This window comes from Argopecten irradians, chromosome 13, assembly GCF_041381155.1.
Source record: "Argopecten irradians isolate NY chromosome 13, Ai_NY, whole genome shotgun sequence".
Taxonomy (NCBI): Eukaryota; Metazoa; Mollusca; class Bivalvia; order Pectinida; family Pectinidae; genus Argopecten; species Argopecten irradians.
In genome coordinates this window covers 36,915,558-36,933,901 of record NC_091146.1, presented here as the reverse complement: position 1 = coordinate 36,933,901, position 18,344 = coordinate 36,915,558, and the positions used below count along the sequence as shown (strand labels likewise).

Sequence of the window (18,344 nt, the reverse complement as noted above, 5' to 3'; positions counted from 1 at the left end):
ACTTTTAGGTGTACCCACTTTTGCTTGGTTAGTATATAGTGACGTCATGCGTTTTTGGTGTTTCCACATTTGCTTGGTTAGTTTATAGTGACGTCATACGTTTTGGGTGTTTCCACTTTTGCTTGGTTAGTTTATAGTGACGTCATACGTTTTGGGTGTTCCCACTTTTGCTTGGTTAGTTTATATTATCATTGTGACAAGCCAATGTAAATATTTCAGCTCTGACGTCAAATATAAAGAAAACAACAAAACATTCGTAAAATAAAATGATGGAAAGCTTGAATGGGTTTTACCTATTGTAGAGTACAACGTCCGGTAGCCATATCCGGTTACAGGGGATCCGTATACTGGTCAGCCCACCGTAATCATTTTTATCCCAACTTAGTTTCTCGTCATACCATTCCTGAAACAGATCAAAATTTATCTGTCAGTTTCTCGTCATACCATTCATTCCTGACACAGATCAAAGTTATCTGTCAGTTCCTCGTCATACCATTCCTGAAACAGATCAAAGTTATCTGTCAGTTTCTCGTCATGCCATTCCTGACACAGATCAAAGTTATCTGTCAGTTCCTCGTCATGCCATTCCTGACACAGATCAAAGTTATCTGTCAGTTCCTCGTCATACCATTCCTGACACAGATCAAAGTTAATCTGTCAGTTCCTCGTCATGCCATTCCTGACACAGATCAAAGTTATCTGTCAGTTTCTCGTCATGCCATTCCTGACACAGATCAAAGATATCTGTCATTTCCTCGTCATACCATTCCTGACACAGATCAAAGTTAATCTGTCAGTTCCTCGTCATACCATTCCTGACACAGATCAAAGTTATCTGTCAGTTTCTCGTCATGCCATTCCTGACACAGATCAAAGTTATCTGTCAGTTCCTCGCGATCGTCATACCATTCCTGACACAGATTAAAGTTATCTGTCAGTTCCTCGTCATACCATTCCTGACACAGATCAAAGTTAATCTGTCAGTTCCTCGTCATGCCATTCCTGACACAGATCAAATTTATCTGTCAGTTTCTCGTCATGCCATTCCTGACACAGATCAAAGTTATCTGTCAGTTCCTCGTCATACCATTCCTGACACAGATCAAAGTTAATCTGTCAGTTCCTCGTCATGCCATTCCTGACACAGATCAAAGTTATCTGTCAGTTTCTCGTCATGCCATTCCTGACACAGATCAAAGTTATCTGTCAGTTCCTCGTCATACCATTCCTGACACAGATCAAAGTTAATCTGTCAGTTCCTCGTCATGCCATTCCTGACACAGATCAAAGTTATCTGTCAGTTCCTCGTCATACCATTCCTGACACAGATCAAAGTTAATCTGTCAGTTCCTCGTCATGCCATTCCTGACACAGATCAAAGTTATCTGTCAGTTTCTCGTCATGCCATTCCTGACACAGATTAAAGTTATCTGTCAGTTCCTCGTCATACCATTCCTGACACAGATCAAAGTTAATCTGTCAGTTCCTCGTCATGCCATTCCTGACACAGATCAAAGTTATCTGTCAGTTCCTCGTCATACCATTCCTGACACAGATCAAAGTTAATCTGTCAGTTCCTCGTCATGCCATTCCTGACACAGATCAAAGTTATCTGTCAGTTTCTCGTCATGCCATTCCTGACACAGATCAAAGTTATCTGTCAGTTCCTCGTCATACCATTCCTGACACAGATCAAAGTTAATCTGTCAGTTCCTCGTCATACCATTCCTGACACAGATCAAAGTTAATCTGTCAGTTCTTCGTCATGCCATTCCTGACACAGATCAAAGTTATCTGTCAGTTCCTCGTCATACCATTCCTGACACAGATCAAAGTTATCTGTCAGTTCCTCGTCATACCATTCCTGACACAGATCAAAGTTAATCTGTCAGTTCCTCGTCATGCCATTCCTGACACAGATCAAAGTTATCTGTCAGTTTTTCGTCATGCCATTCCTGACACAGATCAAAGTTATCTGTCAGTTTTTCGTCATGCCATTCCTGACACAGATCAAAAGTTAATCTGTCAGTTTTTCGTCATGCCATTCCTGACACAGATCAAAGTTATCTGTCAGTTTTTCGTCATGCCATTCCTGACACAGATCAAAGTTATCTGTCAGTTCCTCGTCATACCATTCCTGACACAGATCAAAGTTAATCTGTCAGTTCCTCGTCATGCCATTCCTGACACAGATCAAAGTTATCTGTCAGTTTTTCGTCATGCCATTCCTGACACAGATCAAAGTTATCTGTCAGTTTTTCGTCATGCCATTCCTGACACAGATCAAAGTTAATCTGTCAGTTCCTCGTCATACCATTCCTGACACAGATCAAAGTTATCTGTCAGTTCCTCGTCATGCCATTCCTGACACAGATCAAAGTTATCTGTCAGTTCCTCGTCATGCCATTCCTGACACAGATCAAAGTTATCTGTCAGTTTTTCGTCATGCCATTCCTAACACAGATCAAAGTTATCTGTCAGTTTTTCGTCATGCCATTCCTGACACAGATCAAAGTTAATCTGTCAGTTCCTCGTCATACCATTTCTGACACAGATCAACGTTATCTGTCAGTTCCTCGTCATGCCATTCCTGACACAGATCAAAGTTATCTGTCAGTTCCTCGTCATGCCATTCCTGACACAGATCAAAGTTAATCTGTCAGTTCCTCGTCATGCCATTCCTGACACAGATCAAAGTTATCTGTCAGTTTCTCGTCATACCATTCCTGAAACAAGTCAAAGTTCATCTGTCAGTTTCTCGTCATACCATTCCTGAAACAGATCAAAAATGTTTGCTTCCCGTCTTTTTTACCGCGTTAAATTGTACCTGCTGATCGTAAATGGCAGGTCCACTAAATCTAAGACTTTATCTTTTCTGTTTACGCCTCCCTTGACACCGCCTCACTTTTGGCCTCGAGTTAAACGCTCGTCCCGGTGAGGGATAAGTTCTCAGTTTCTGCTCCTATTTAGCATACTGGGAGTAAGACGACTGGTTTGCCCGTTTTGAATATAATAACCGGAATGCAACATACTGCTGTCCCCTAAAATAAACAGACATTCAAAAACACATCGTATACAGGAGAAGCTGCCCTTAACTCAAACCACCAAACAACACAGGTTTATTGTGGTGGGATTCTAGATATAATTCAAATTCCATGGAACATTTGTACCTACGGTAAGATCACAACAAAATATGTTTATATTTTCAGGTCATATGTTTTTATTTATAAGTATTATTATGGTTTGATTAGCTTCTGGTGCTTCTTTCACTTTCATCTTTTTTGTTCAACATTCGCGTTTTCTCTGTTTCCAAAAATTGTACTCGAAGTTTTATATTTTGGATTTCGATAACGATATTTTCGTATTTCTTTTGAACAATCCCACCTTCTGTTCGTCCTAATAGGCCAATTCATATTGTGTGATAATAATGTATGTCCAGTGGAAAAAATCAATCGATTTTATCACGACTGGAGAGAAAATGGCTTTCAATTCATTCCCACCATAGTTGCAGTTAGGCATATGGCGTTATGTTATTCCATCTTAAAAACAAATAAAATTGATACGTATCCACAAATTTCGCGCGCGATTCACAAAGTCGATACTATAGGTCCCTATTCTTACAAATCTCTTTTTTAATACACGGTGGGGAATCACGTGGTCTGTAGTTGATGTGTTACACGAATCAAAATGGCGGCCGCCAGCAGTTTTGCCAGAAAATTCAGGTAAGTCACTGAAAATACTCCATGTATCGGCATTTTATAGTGACGAGCATATGCTATACATAATTCTACACAAACCGATACCTTAGTTGTATTGCAACGCTCTGTACTTTTCTGTAACATTCTGACCAAAGTTTTGAATCGGAGCGATTTTGCTCGTTGTAGAATTGGTAGTATACACGAACATACACTTTTCGTACGTTTTCTGTGTTTAGACGGGGTCATTCGCTGTAAATGTGATATTGTCTATATGTTATAGTCTACATTCAATTGCACATCTAACCTTTCTGGCAGAAAACATCATGTTCATTGTTAATTCTTTGGTTTTACGAAAGGATGAGTAAACACGTACCGTTTTGGATTGATGAGTTGACACGAACTGCTACATATGTCCGTTACTTTAACTAAGCTGTCAAACAATGATATTGTAATAATTATGTTCAAGTATGTTTACATGATTAACTTATACCAGTTAGAATCAACCGCATGATGTAGTATGTGGGCGGTTAAAATTTAACGGAATATGTTAACAAGCTATCGTTCAATGGAATATCGTTCAATATCTATGACAACTGTTATAATATCCAGGACATTCACTACCTACTGCATCAAAGCCATGAATGCATATCATCTGGTTAAGGAAACAAACGGGAAGATTGGGGAATGTCATAACACTTTTTGTCTGTGTCCGTCCATTTCTAGAAGATCACTATAGATATATACGGTATCTAATACATATATTTAATGTTTTTAAGTGTTGGTAATGTTGAGATTCGTTTGTTAATCAGTTTTATAGATGAAACTGTTATAGAATGAACCTACAACTTAGTCACAGAAAGACATTGGTGGTTCCTCGTAAACAATTTAGGCTGACATAATACTTACCATAACTTTATTCATACAAAGGGAAAATCACAAACAAGTTTATAAACAACAAACAAGTAATTTGTACAACATCAATAACACACATTTGGTATTTTTCAGAGATCACTTAACAAGACTGGAAGAAAACGCCTGTCAGAACGACGGAAAGAAGGAACGTTTAACGTGTTGCCATACAAAAAGATTCCTGTGTGTCAGTCAAGAATACTACCGGATTAAAATAGGACTGTACAGAAGAGTATTAATAAAACTAATGAACGAAACCCATGCTTCAATATGTATTTATTGAGTATTTTAAAAACAGTAGTCTTAACATTAAAAATAAAAATGTATGAATAAACAAGTACAATATACGTAAATAATACTAGTGATCAATCATAAGATCTTCCAAATATTAATTAGCAATTTGGTTCCGTAGTGATTCTTTGTATCATATCATTATATGTTGATATGCTGTATTAAAAGGCCAGATAATAAACAAAATTTGTATACGTTTTATTTGGTACATGGGAACGCTTGTGAGCACCGTGTCTAGTTTTTTTTTATTAGAATTACGGTTATAACAAAGGTAACTAGTCTCGTCATTTTGCATAAAGAAATAAAGATTGTGAATTAAGGAAAGACCCAATGTCATGACTGTTTCCTTCATAAATAAGATTTAAAAAATCTCTCACTAAAAATTCCGAAGTTGTATAGTCAAACACATATACATGTATGTGGATTAACACCAGGGATCCTTTGTATTTCAAAGACAATTAAGAAATTTATCACTAATTTGTTATATTCAACACTCGCAAAAGTAATTGATCAATATATTTACCAACGACAGTGCTTAAATTCTTTTGGACTGCAGTCACTGGAGATCAACATGATGTAAGCCAATAATGACTGTAGGGTATATTTTACAGATTCCTGTTGTTTTGTATGGCATAATTGTAAAAAAGCAACGTACATGTTTGCCATTTTGACTGAAGCTGCAAACGGCGTCCACTTCCGGTCAATTGCGGTACTTCAAACGGGTATATCTTCTCACCTTCCAATGTTATGTGTTAAAGTTAAATCAATTAAAATATACTATTCTTACTTTTAACTGTTATAAGTTAATCTTACATACTTGAACACACACTATCAATGTTTGCCAGATTAGTCAAACTGACAGAAGTATGTAGCAGTTCGTGTCAACTCATCAGTCCAAAACGGAACGTGTTTACTCATCCTTTTACAAAACCAAAGAATTAACAATGAACATGACGTTTTCTGCCAGAAAGGTTAGATGTGCAATTGAATGTAGACTATAACATTTAGTCAATATCACATTTACAGCGAATGGCCCCGTCTAAACACAGAAAACGTACGAAAAGCATGTATGTTCGTGTATACTTCCAATTCTACTACGAGCAAAATCGCTCCGATTCAAAACTTTGGTCAGAATGTTACAGAAAAGTACAGAGCGTTGCAACACAACTAAGGTATCGGTTTGTCTAGAATTATGTATAGCATATGCTCGTCACTATAAAATGCCGATATAAAGGATATTTTCAATGATTTACCTCATTTTCTGGCAAAACTGCTGGCGGCCGCCATTTTGATTCGTGTAACACACCAACTACAGACCACGTGATTCCCCACCGTGTAATAGATTATCGGAAAATCTAATTCAATGAATTGTCAAAACAATATTTTAAATATAACAAATAATGCGTCTTCAGTAAAACACGATTTAAAACCTACTTTACGCTGTAGGTATGTGAGAAATGTCATCGTTTATTGCGGCTACGGCCAACAGCTTTATAGGAGATTTCATCTCTGGTATTTAATCTGGATGAAAACGTACCTTATCATTCCAAATGCCGTCATTGTTACCTGATCGCCCGCTATAAATAGCTTACTATTACACGTACTTCAGGTCGAAGCCGTGTATCGAAATCATAAGAAAAAATCAGTCTTCAATAGTTTATAACTTTTGAATTATTATTAAAAACATATTTATTTTGAAATTTATCGCTGAACATTATCTCATAACCGCGGAGGAATAATCAGAAACTTGTTTACCACGGCACCGTGGGACTAATTGCAGTCATTTCACACTACAGTTATATCTTGTGTACTGCTGCGTTAGTAATGAGTGCCTCTATCACAACGGCAGATAGCGTCTCTAAGCCTATTAATTTCTTATCATTTTAGCTCGAGCGGCACCCTGCAGCCACGTGATCATCTAACCACACGTGCAAGGGTCAGAGATAGTCTATATACCTGTGTAGATGGAGTCCGGGTTGACTGGTACTTTCTATAGAGGATTTCAGGTAAACACACTGAGGTAGCGAACTGCCGTAGATTAGACTGAACAAAACCTATATGGTTACTGTATCTGATGGGGAGGATAGCTGTACTTGAAATATTCATTCTCTATCGCCTCGCATCATCAGGTTTTAGGGAACTCGAACGTGTGTATAGACGTGTAACAGAATATCACAGGAAAATATCAACCGAGTCATAAGGGTTGTCGGGGGAATCGACCTAACTAAATGTGGAGTCAACACGACTATATAGAGGCAAGGGAATACTAGAGGATTAAATAAGCTGCAGAATGGGACAATAAGCCTAAAGGGAGACAATAAGGCTTCCGAACGAGTTAATAACACTACAGTTATTATGATGGTGGTTACAAAGTCCGAAGACTACAATGAGAGTGACTATGAAATAAGTGAGTAAGGTTACAACGAGAGTAATAAGGTTACAACGAGAGTAATAAGGTTATAAAGAGGTCAGTAAGGTTACAACGAGAGTAATAAGGCTATAGGTCAGTAAGGTTACAACGAGAGTAATAAGGTTATATAGAAGGTCAGTAAGGTTACAACGAGAGTAATAAGGTTATAAAGAGGTCAGTAAGGTTACAACGAGAGTAATAAGGTTATAAAGTCAGTAAGGTACAATGATCAGTAAGGTACAATGATCAGTAAGGTATAATGGTCAGTAAGGTACAATGGTCAGTAAGGTACAATGGTCAGTAAGGTACAATGGTCAGTAAGGTACAATGGTCAGTAAGGTATAATGGTCAGTAAGGTACAATGGTCAGTAAGGTACAATGATCAGTAAGGTATAATGGTCAGTAAGGTACAATGGTCAGTAAGGTATAATGGTCAGTAAGGTACAATGATCAGTAAGGTATAATGGTCAGTAAGGTATAATGATCAGTAAGGTACAATGATCAGTAAGGTACAATGTTCAGTAAGGTACAATGGTCAGTAAGGTACAATGGTCAGTAAGGTACAATGGTCAGTAAGGTATAATGGTCAGTAAGGTACAATGATCAGTAAGGTACAATGGTCAGTAAGGTACAATGATCAGTAAGGTACAATGATCAGTAAGGTACAATGATCAGTAAGGTACAATGGTCAGTAAGGTACAATGATCAGTAAGGTAAGTAAGGTACAATGATCAGTAAGGTACAATGGTCAGTAAGGTACAATGATCAGTAAGGTACAATGATCAGTAAGGTACAATGATCAGTAAGGTACAATGGTCAGTAAGGTACAATGGTCAGTAAGGTACAATGGTCAGTAAGGTACAATGGTCAGTAAGGTACAATGGTCAGTAAGGTACAATGATCAGTAAGGTACAATGATCAGTAAGGTACAATGGTCAGTAAGGTACAATGGTCAGTAAGGTACATATAATGTACAATCAGTAAGGTACAATGGTCAGTAAGGTACAATGGTCAGTAAGGTACAATGGTCAGTAAGGTACAATGGTCAGTAAGGTACAATGGTCAGTAAGGTACAATGGTCAGTAAGGTACAATGGGTCAGTAAGGTACAATGATCAGTAAGGTACAATGATCAGTAAGGTACAATGGTCAGTAAGGTACAATGGTCAGTAAGGTACAATGGTCAGTAAGGTACAATGGTCAGTAAGGTATAATGGTCAGTAAGGTACAATGGTCAGTAAGGTACAATGATCAGTAAGGTACAATGGTCAGTAAGGTACAATGGTCAGTAACGGTCAGTATGGTAGAACGGTCAGTAAGGTACAATGGTCAGTAAGGTACAAATGATCAGTAAGGTACAATGATCAGTAAGGTACAATGATCAGTAAGATATAATGATCAGTAAGGTATAATGGTCAGTAAGGTACAATGATCAGTAAGGTAAAATGGTCAGTAAGGTACAATGGTCAGTAAGGTACAATGATCAGTAAGGTACAATGATCAGTAAGGTACAATGATCAGTAAGGTACAATGATCAGTAAGGTACAATGATCAGTAAGGTACAATGGTCAGTAAGGTACAATGATCAGTAAGGTACAATGATCAGTAAGGTACAATGGTCAGTAAGGTACAATGATCAGTAAGGTACAATGGTCAGTAAGGTACAATGGTCAGTAAGGTACAATGGTCAGTAAGGTACAATGGTCAGTAAGGTACAATGGTCAGTAAGGTACAATGGTCAGTAAGGTACAATGATCAGTAAGGTACAATGGTCAGTAAGGTACAATGGTCAGTAAGGTACAATGATCAGTAAGGTACAATGGTCAGTAAGGTACAATGATCAGTAAGGTACAATGATCAGTAAGGTACAATGGTCAGTAAGGTACAATGATCAGTAAGGTACAATGATCAGTAAGGTATAATGGTCAGTAAGGTACAATGATCAGTAAGGTACAATGGTCAGTAAGGTACAATGATCAGTAAGGTACAATGATCAGTAAGGTATAATGGTCAGTAAGGTACAATGGTCAGTAAGGTATAATGGTCAGTAAGGTATAATGGTCAGTAAGGTACAATGGTCAGTAAGGTATAATGGTCAGTAAGGTACAATGATCAGTAAGGTACAATGGTCAGTAAGGTACAATGATCAGTAAGGTACAATGGTCAGTAAGGTACAATGATCAGTAAGGTACAATGATCAGTAAGGTACAATGGTCAGTAAGGTACAATGGTCAGTAAGGTACAATGGTCAGTAAGGTACAATGGTCAGTAAGGTATAATGGTCAGTAAGGTACAATGGTCAGTAAGGTACAATGGTCAGTAAGGTACAATGGTCAGTAAGGTACAATGGTCAGTAAGGTACAATGGTCAGTAAGGTACAATGATCAGTAAGGTACAATGGTCAGTAAGGTACAATGGTCAGTAAGGTACAATGATCAGTAACGGTCAGTAAGGTATAATGGTCAGTAAGGTACAATGATCAGTAAGGTACAATGATCAGTAAGGTACAATGGTCAGTAAGGTACAATGGTCAGTAAGGTACAATGGTCAGTAAGGTACAATGGTCAGTAAGGTACAATGATCAGTAAGGTACAATGGTCAGTAAGGTCAGTAGGTACAATGGTCAGTAAGGTATAATGGTCAGTAAGGTACAATGGTCAGTAAGGTACAATGGTCAGTAAGGTACAATGGTCAGTAAGGTACAATGATCAGTAAGGTACAATGGTCAGTAAGGTACAATGATCAGTAAGGTACAATGATCAGTAAGGTATAATGGTCAGTAAGGTACAATGATCAGTAAGGTACAATGATCAGTAAGGTACAATGGTCAGTAAGGTACAATGATCAGTAAGGTACAATGGTCAGTAAGGTACAATGGTCAGTAAGGTACAATGGTCAGTAAGGTACAATGGTCAGTAAGGTATAATGGTCAGTAAGGTACAATGGTCAGTAAGGTACAATGATCAGTAAGGTACAATGATCAGTAAGGTACAATGGTCAGTAAGGTACAATGGTCAGTAAGGTACAATGTCAGTAAGGTACAATGGTCAGTAAGGTACAATGGTCAGTAAGGTACAATGGTCAGTAAGGTACAATGGTCAGTAAGGTACAATGGTCAGTAAGGTACAATGGTCAGTAAGGTACAATGGTCAGTAAGGTACAATGGTCAGTAAGGTACAATGATCAGTAAGGTACAATGGTCAGTAAGGTACAATGGTCAGTAAGGTACAATGATCAGTAAGGTACAATGGTCAGTAAGGTACAATGGTCAGTAAGGTACAATGGTCAGTAAGGTATAATGGTCAGTAAGGTACAATGGTCAGTAAGGTATAATGGTCAGTAAGGTACAATGATCAGTAATTGGTACAATGATCAGTAAGGTACAATGATCAGTAAGGTACAATGATCAGTAAGGTACAATGGTCAGTAAGGTACAATGGTCAGTAAGGTACAATGGTCAGTAAGGTACAATGATCAGTAAGGTACAATGGTCAGTAAGGTATAATGGTCAGTAAGGTATAATGGTCAGTAAGGTATAATGGTCAGTAAGGTACAATGGTCAGTAAGGTACAATGGTCAGTAAGGTAACAATGATCAGTAAGGTATAATGTGGTCAGTAAGGTACAATGGTCAGTAAGGTACAATGGTCAGTAAGGTACAATGGTCAGGTAAGGGTACAATGGTCAGTAAGGTACAATGGTCAGTAAGGTACAATGGTCAGTAAGGTATAATGGTCAGTAAGGTACAATGGTCAGTAAGGTACAATGGTCAGTAAGGTACAATGGTCAGTAAGGTACAATGGTCAGTAAGGTATAATGGTCAGTAAGGTACAATGGTCAGTAACGGTCAGTATGGTACAATGGTCAGTAAGGTACAATGGTCAGTAAGGTACAATGGTCAGTAAGGTACAATGGTCAGTAAGGTACAAAGGTCAGTAAGGTACAATGGTCAGTAAGGTACAATGGTCAGTAAGGTACAATGATCAGTAAGGTACAATGATCAGTAAGGTACAATGGTCAGTAAGGTACAATGGTCAGTAAGGTACAATGGTCAGTAAGGTACAATGGTCAGTAAGGTACAATGATCAGTAAGGTACAATGATCAGTAAGGTATAATGGTCAGTAAGGTACAATGATTCAGTCAGTAAGGTCAGTAAGGTACAATGGTCAGTTAGGTACAATGGTCAGTAATGTATAATGGTCAGTAAGGTACATGGTCAGTAAGGTACAATGATCAGTAAGGTACAATGGTCAGTAAGGTACAATGGTCAGTAAGGTACAATGGTCAGTAACGGTCAGTAAGGTACAATGATCAGTAAGGTACAATGGTCAGTAAGGTACAATGATCAGTAAGGTACAATGGTCAGTAAGGTACAATGGTCAGTAAGGTACAATGGTCAGTAAGGTACAATGGTCAGTAAGGTACAATGGTCAGTAAGGTACAATGGTCAGTAAGGTACAATGGTCAGTAAGGTATAATGGTCAGTAAGGTACAATGGTCAGTAAGGTATAATGATCAGTAAGGTATAATGGTCAGTAAGGTACAATGATCAGTAAGGTACAATGGTCAGTAAGGTACAACGGTCAGTTAGGTACAATGGTCAGTTAGGTACAATGGTCAGTAAGGTACAATGGTCAGTAAGGTACAATGATCAGTAAGGTACAATGGTCAGTAAGGTACAATGGTCAGTAAGGTACAATGGTCAGTAAGGTACAATGGTCAGTAAGGTACAATGGTCAGTAAGGTATAATGGTCAGTAAGGTACAATGATCAGTAAGGTATAATGGTCAGTAAGGTACAATGGTCAGTAAGGTATAATGGTCAGTAAGGTACAATGGTCAGTAAGGTACAATGGTCAGTAAGGTACAATGGTCAGTAAGGTACAATGGTCAGTAAGGTACAATGATCAGTAAGGTACAATGGTCAGTAACGGTCAGTATGGTACAACGGTCAGTAAGGTACAATGCTCAGTAAGGTACAATGGTCAGTAAGGTACAATGGTCAGTAAGGTACAATGATCAGTAAGGTACAATGGTCAGTAAGGTACAATGATCAGTAAGGTACAATGGTCAGTAAGGTACAATGATCAGTAAGGTATAATGGTCAGTAAGGTACAATGATCAGTAAGGTACAATGGTCAGTAAGGTACAATGGTCAGTAAGGTACAATGATCAGTAAGGTACAATGGTCAGTAAGGTACAATGGTCAGTAAGGTATAATGGTCAGTAAGGTACAATGGTCAGTAAGGTACAATGGTCAGTAAGGTACAATGGTCAGTAAGGTACAATGATCAGTAAGGTACAATGATCAGTAAGGTACAATGGTCAGTAAGGTACAATGGTCAGTAAGGTACAATGGTCAGTAAGGTATAATGGTCAGTAAGGTACAATGATCAGTAAGGTACAATGATCAGTAAGGTACAATGGTCAGTAAGGTACAATGGTCAGTAAGGTACAATGGTCAGTAAGGTACAATGGTCAGTAAGGTACAATGGTCAGTAAGGTACAATGGTCAGTAAGGTACAATGGTCAGTAAGGTACAATGGTCAGTAAGGTACAATGGTCAGTAAGGTACAATGATCAGTAAGGTACAATGGTCAGTAAGGTACAATGATCAGTAAGGTACAATGATCAGTAAGGTACAATGGTCAGTAAGGTACAATGGTCAGTAAGGTACAATGGTCAGTAAGGTACAATGATCAGTAAGGTACAATGGTCAGTAAGGTACAATGGTCAGTAAGGTACAATGGTCAGTAAGGTACAATGGTCAGTAAGGTACAATGATCAGTAAGGTACAATGATCAGTAAGGTACAATGGTCAGTAAGGTACAATGATCAGTAAGGTACAATGGTCAGTAAGGTACAATGATCAGTAAGGTACAATGGTCAGTAAGGTACAATGGTCAGTAAGGTACAATGGTCAGTAAGGTACAATGGTCAGTAAGGTATAATGGTCAGTAAGGTACAATGATCAGTAAGGTACAATGGTCAGTAAGGTACAATGGTCAGTAACGGTCAGTAAGGTACAATGGTCAGTAAGGTACAATGATCAGTAAGGTACAATGGTCAGTAAGGTACAATGGTCAGTAAGGTACAATGGTCAGTAAGGTACAATGGTCAGTAAGGTACAATGGTCAGTAAGGTACAATGATCAGTAAGGTACAATGGTCAGTAAGGTACAATGGTCAGTAAGGTACAATGGTCAGTAAGGTACAATGGTCAGTAAGGTACAATGATCAGTAAGGTACAATGGTCAGTAAGGTACAATGATCAGTAAGGTACAATGGTCAGTAAGGTACAATGGTCAGTAAGGTACAATGATCAGTAAGGTACAATGGTCAGTAAGGTATAATGGTAAGTAAGGTACAATGATCAGTAAGGTACAATGGTCAGTAAGGTACAATGATCAGTAAGGTACAATGGTCAGTAAGGTACAATGGTCAGTAAGGTACAATGGTCAGTAAGGTACAATGGTCAGTAAGGTACAATGGTCAGTAAGGTACAATGGTCAGTAAGGTATAATGGTCAGTAAGGTACAATGGTCAGTAAGGTACAATGGTCAGTAACGGTCAGTATGGTACAACGGTCAGTAAGGTACAATGGTCAGTAAGGTACAATGGTCAGTAAGGTATAATGGTCAGTAAGGTACAATGGTCAGTAAGGTACAATGGTCAGTTAGGTATAATGGTCAGTTAGGTACAATGTAAATGGTCAGTAAGGTATAATGGTCAGTAAGGTATAATGGTCAGTAAGGTACAAATGGTCAGTAAGGTACAATGGTCAGTAAGGTACAATGGTCAGTAAGGTACAATGGTCAGTAAGGTACAATGATCAGTAAGGTACAATGGTCAGTAAGGTATAATGGTCAGTAAGGTACAATGGTCAGTAAGGTATAATGATCAGTAAGGTACAATGATCAGTAAGGTACAATGATCAGTAAGGTACAATGGTCAGTAAGGTACAATGATCAGTAAGGTACAATGATCAGTAAGGTACAATGGTCAGTAAGGTACAATGATCAGTAAGGTACAATGGTCAGTAAGGTACAATGGTCAGTAAGGTACAATGGTCAGTTAGGTACAATGGTCAGTAAGGTACAATGGTCAGTAAGGTACAATGGTCAGTAAGGTACAATGGTCAGTAAGGTACAATGGTCAGTAAGGTACAATGATTCAGTAAGGTACAATGGTCAGTAAGGTACAATGGTCAGTAAGGTACAATGGTCAGTAAGGTATAATGGTCAGTAAGGTATAATGGTCAGTAAGGTACAATGGTCAGTAAGGTATAATGGTCAGTAAGGTATAATGGTCAGTAAGGTACAATGGTCAGTAAGGTACAATGATCAGTAAGGTACAATGGTCAGTAAGGTATAATGGTCAGTAAGGTACAATGATCAGTAAGGTACAATGATCAGTAAGGTACAATGGTCAGTAAGGTACAATGGTCAGTAAAGGTAGTATGGTGGTCAGTAAGGTACAATGATCAGTAAGGTACAATGGTCAGTAAGGTACAATGATCAGTAAGGTACAATGGTCAGTAAGGTACAATGGTCAGTAAGGTACAATGGTCAGTAAGGTACAATGATCAGTAAGGTACAATGATCAGTAAGGTACAATGGTCAGTAAGGTACAATGGTCAGTAAGGTACAATGGTCAGTAAGGTACAATGATCAGTAAGGTACAATGGTCAGTAAGGTACAATGGTCAGTAAGGTACAATGGTCAGTAAGGTACAATGGTCAGTAAGGTACAATGGTCAGTAAGGTACAATGGTCAGTAAGGTACAATGGTCAGTAAGGTACAATGTCAAGTAAGGTATAATGGTCAGTAAGGTACAATGGTCAGTAAGGTACAATGGTCAGTAAGGTACAATGGTCAGTAAGGTACAATGGTCAGTAAGGTACAATGGTCAGTAAGGTAACAATGGTCAGTAAGGTACAATGGTCAGTAAGGTATAATGGTCAGTAAGGTACAATGAGTCAGTAAGGTACAATGGTCAGTAAGGTACAAACGTAAGGTACAATGGTCAGTAAGGTACAATGGTCAGTTTAGGTACAATGGTCAGTAAGGTACAATGGTCAGTAAGGTAACAATGATCAGTAAGGTACAATGGTCAGTAAGGTACAATGATCAGTAAGGTACAATGGTCAGTAACGGTAGTATGGTCAATGGTCAGTAAGGTACAATGGTCAGTAAGGTACAATGGTCAGTAAGGTACAATGATCAGTAAGGTACAATGGTCAGTAAGGTACAATGGTCAGTAAGGTATAATGGTCAGTAAGGTACAATGGTCAGTAAGGTACAATGATCAGTAAGGTACAATGATCAGTAAGGTACAATGGTCAGTAAGGTACAATGATCAGTAAGGTACAATGGTCAGTAAGGTACAATGGTCAGTAAGGTACAATGGTCAGTAAGGTATAATGGTCAGTAAGGTACAATGATCAGTAAGGTACAATGATCAGTAAGGTACAATGGTCAGTAAGGTACAATGGTCAGTAACGGTCAGTATGGTAGAACGGTCAGTAAGGTACAATGATCAGTAAGATACAATGGTCAGTAAGGTACAATGATCAGTAAGGTACAATGGTCAGTAAGGTACAATGATCAGTAAGGTACAATGGTCAGTAAGGTACAATGGTCAGTAAGGTATAATGGTCAGTAAGGTACAATGGTCAGTAAGGTACAATGGTCAGTAAGGTACAATGATCAGTAAGGTACAATGGTCAGTAAGGTACAATGATCAGTAAGGTACAATGATCAGTAAGGTATAATGGTCAGTAAGGTACAATGATCAGTAAGGTACAATGATCAGTAAGGTACAATGATCAGTAAGGTACAATGATCAGTAAGGTACACAAGTGATCAGTAAGGTACAATGATCTAGTAAGGTACAATGATCAGTAAGGTACAAATGGTCAGTAAGGTACAATGGTCAGTAAGGTACAATGATCAGTAAGGTACAATGGTCAGTAAGGTACAATGGTCAGTAAGGTACAATGGTCAGTAAGGTACAATGGTCAGTAAGGTACAATGATCAGTAAGGTACAATGATCAGTAAGGTACAATGGTCAGTAAGGTACAATGGTCAGTAAGGTACAATGGTCAGTAAGGTACAATGATCAGTAAGGTACAATGGTCAGTAAGGTACAATGGTCAGTAAGGTACAATGGTCAGTAAGGTACAATGGTCAGTAAGGTACAATGGTCAGTAAGGTATAATGGTCAGTAAGGTACAAAGGATCAGTAAGGTATAATGATGTCAGTAAGGTACAATGATCAGTAAGGTACAATGATCAGTAAGGTATAATGATCAGTAAGGTACAATGGTCAGTAAGGTATAATGGTCAGTAAGGTACAATGGTCAGTAAGGTACAATGATCAGTAAGGTACAATGGTCAGTAAGGTACAATGGTCAGTAAGGTACAATGATCAGTAAGGTACAATGATCAGTAAGGTACAATGGTCAGTAAGGTACAATGGTCAGTAAGGTACAATGATCAGTAAGGTACAATGATCAGTAAGGTACAATGATCAGTAAGGTACAATGATCAGTAAGGTACAATGATCAGTAAGGTACAATGGTCAGTAAGGTACAATGATCAGTAAGGTACAATGATCAGTAAGGTACAATGGTCAGTAAGGTACAATGGTCAGTAAGGTACAATGATCAGTAAGGTACAATGGTCAGTAAGGTCAGTAAGGTACAATGGTCAGTAAGGTACAATGATCAGTAAGGTACAATGGTCAGTAAGGTACAATGATCAGTAAGGTACAATGGTCAGTAAGGTACAATGGTCAGTAAGGTACAATGATCAGTAAGGTAACAATGGTCAGTAAGGTACAATGGTCAGTAAGGTACAATGATCAGTAAGGTACAATGATCAGTAAGTACAATGGTCAGTAAGGTATACCAATGATCAGTAAGGTACAATGATCAGTATGGTACAATGGTCAGTAAGGTACAATGGTCAGTAAGGTACAATGGTCAGTAAGGTACAATGATCAGTAAGGTACAAATGGTCAGTAAAGGTACAATGATCAGTAAGGTACAATGGTCAGTAAGGTACAATGGTCAGTAAGGTACAATGGTCAGTAAGGTACAATGATCAGTAAGGTACAATGATCAGTAAGGTACAATGGTCAGTAAGGTACAATGATCAGTAAGGTACAATGATCAGTAAGGTACAATGATCAGTAAGGTACAATGATCAGTAAGGTACAATGATCAGTAAGGTACAATGGTCAGTAAGGTACAATGATCAGTAAGGTACAATGATCAGTAAGGTACAATGGTCAGTAAGGTACAATGGTCAGTAAGGTACAATGGTCAGTAAGGTACAATGGTCAGTAAGGTACAATGGTCAGTAATGGTACAATGATCAGTAAGGTACAATGGTCAGTAAGGTACAATGATCAGTAAGGTACAATGATCAGTAAGGTACAACGGTCAGTAACGATCAGTAAGGTACAATGATCAGTAAGGTACAATGGTCAGTAAGGTACAATGGTCAGTAAGGTACAATGGTCAGTAAGGTACAATGGTCAGTAAGGTACAATGGTCAGTAAGGTACAATGGTCAGTAAGGTACAATGGTCAGTAAGGTACAATGGTCAGTAAGGTACAATGGTCAGTAAGGTACAATGGTCAGTAAGGTACAATGGTCAGTAAGGTACAATGGTCAGTAAGGTACAATGGTCAGTAAGGTACAATGATCAGTAAGGTACAATGATCAGTAAGGTACAATGATCAGTATGGTACAATGGTCAGTAATATACAATGATCAGTAAGGTACAATGGTCAGTAAGGTACAATGGTCAGTAAGGTACAATGGTCAGTAAGGTATAATGGTCAGTAAGGTATAATGGTCAGTAAGGTACAATGGTCAGTAAGGTACAATGGTCAGTAAGGTACAATGGTCAGTAAGGTACAATGGTCAGTAAGGTACAATGGTCAGTAAGGTATAATGGTCAGTAAGGTACAACGGTCAGTAAGGTACAATGGTCAGTAAGGTACAATGGTCAGTAAGGTACAATGATCA

At 38.4% G+C, this 18,344-nt stretch overlaps 1 protein-coding gene across 1 annotated transcript in view; it reads right to left on the bottom strand.

Moving 5' to 3' along the window:
* Positions 1–18,344, bottom strand: part of LOC138306098 (neuronal acetylcholine receptor subunit alpha-10-like) — a 43,619-nt gene that overhangs the window by 13,581 nt on the left and 11,694 nt on the right. The window contains exon 3 of the mRNA XM_069246461.1: positions 294–403. Coding sequence (XP_069102562.1) covers positions 294–403 — 110 coding nt within the window. The remainder of the gene's footprint in view (positions 1–293; positions 404–18,344) is intronic.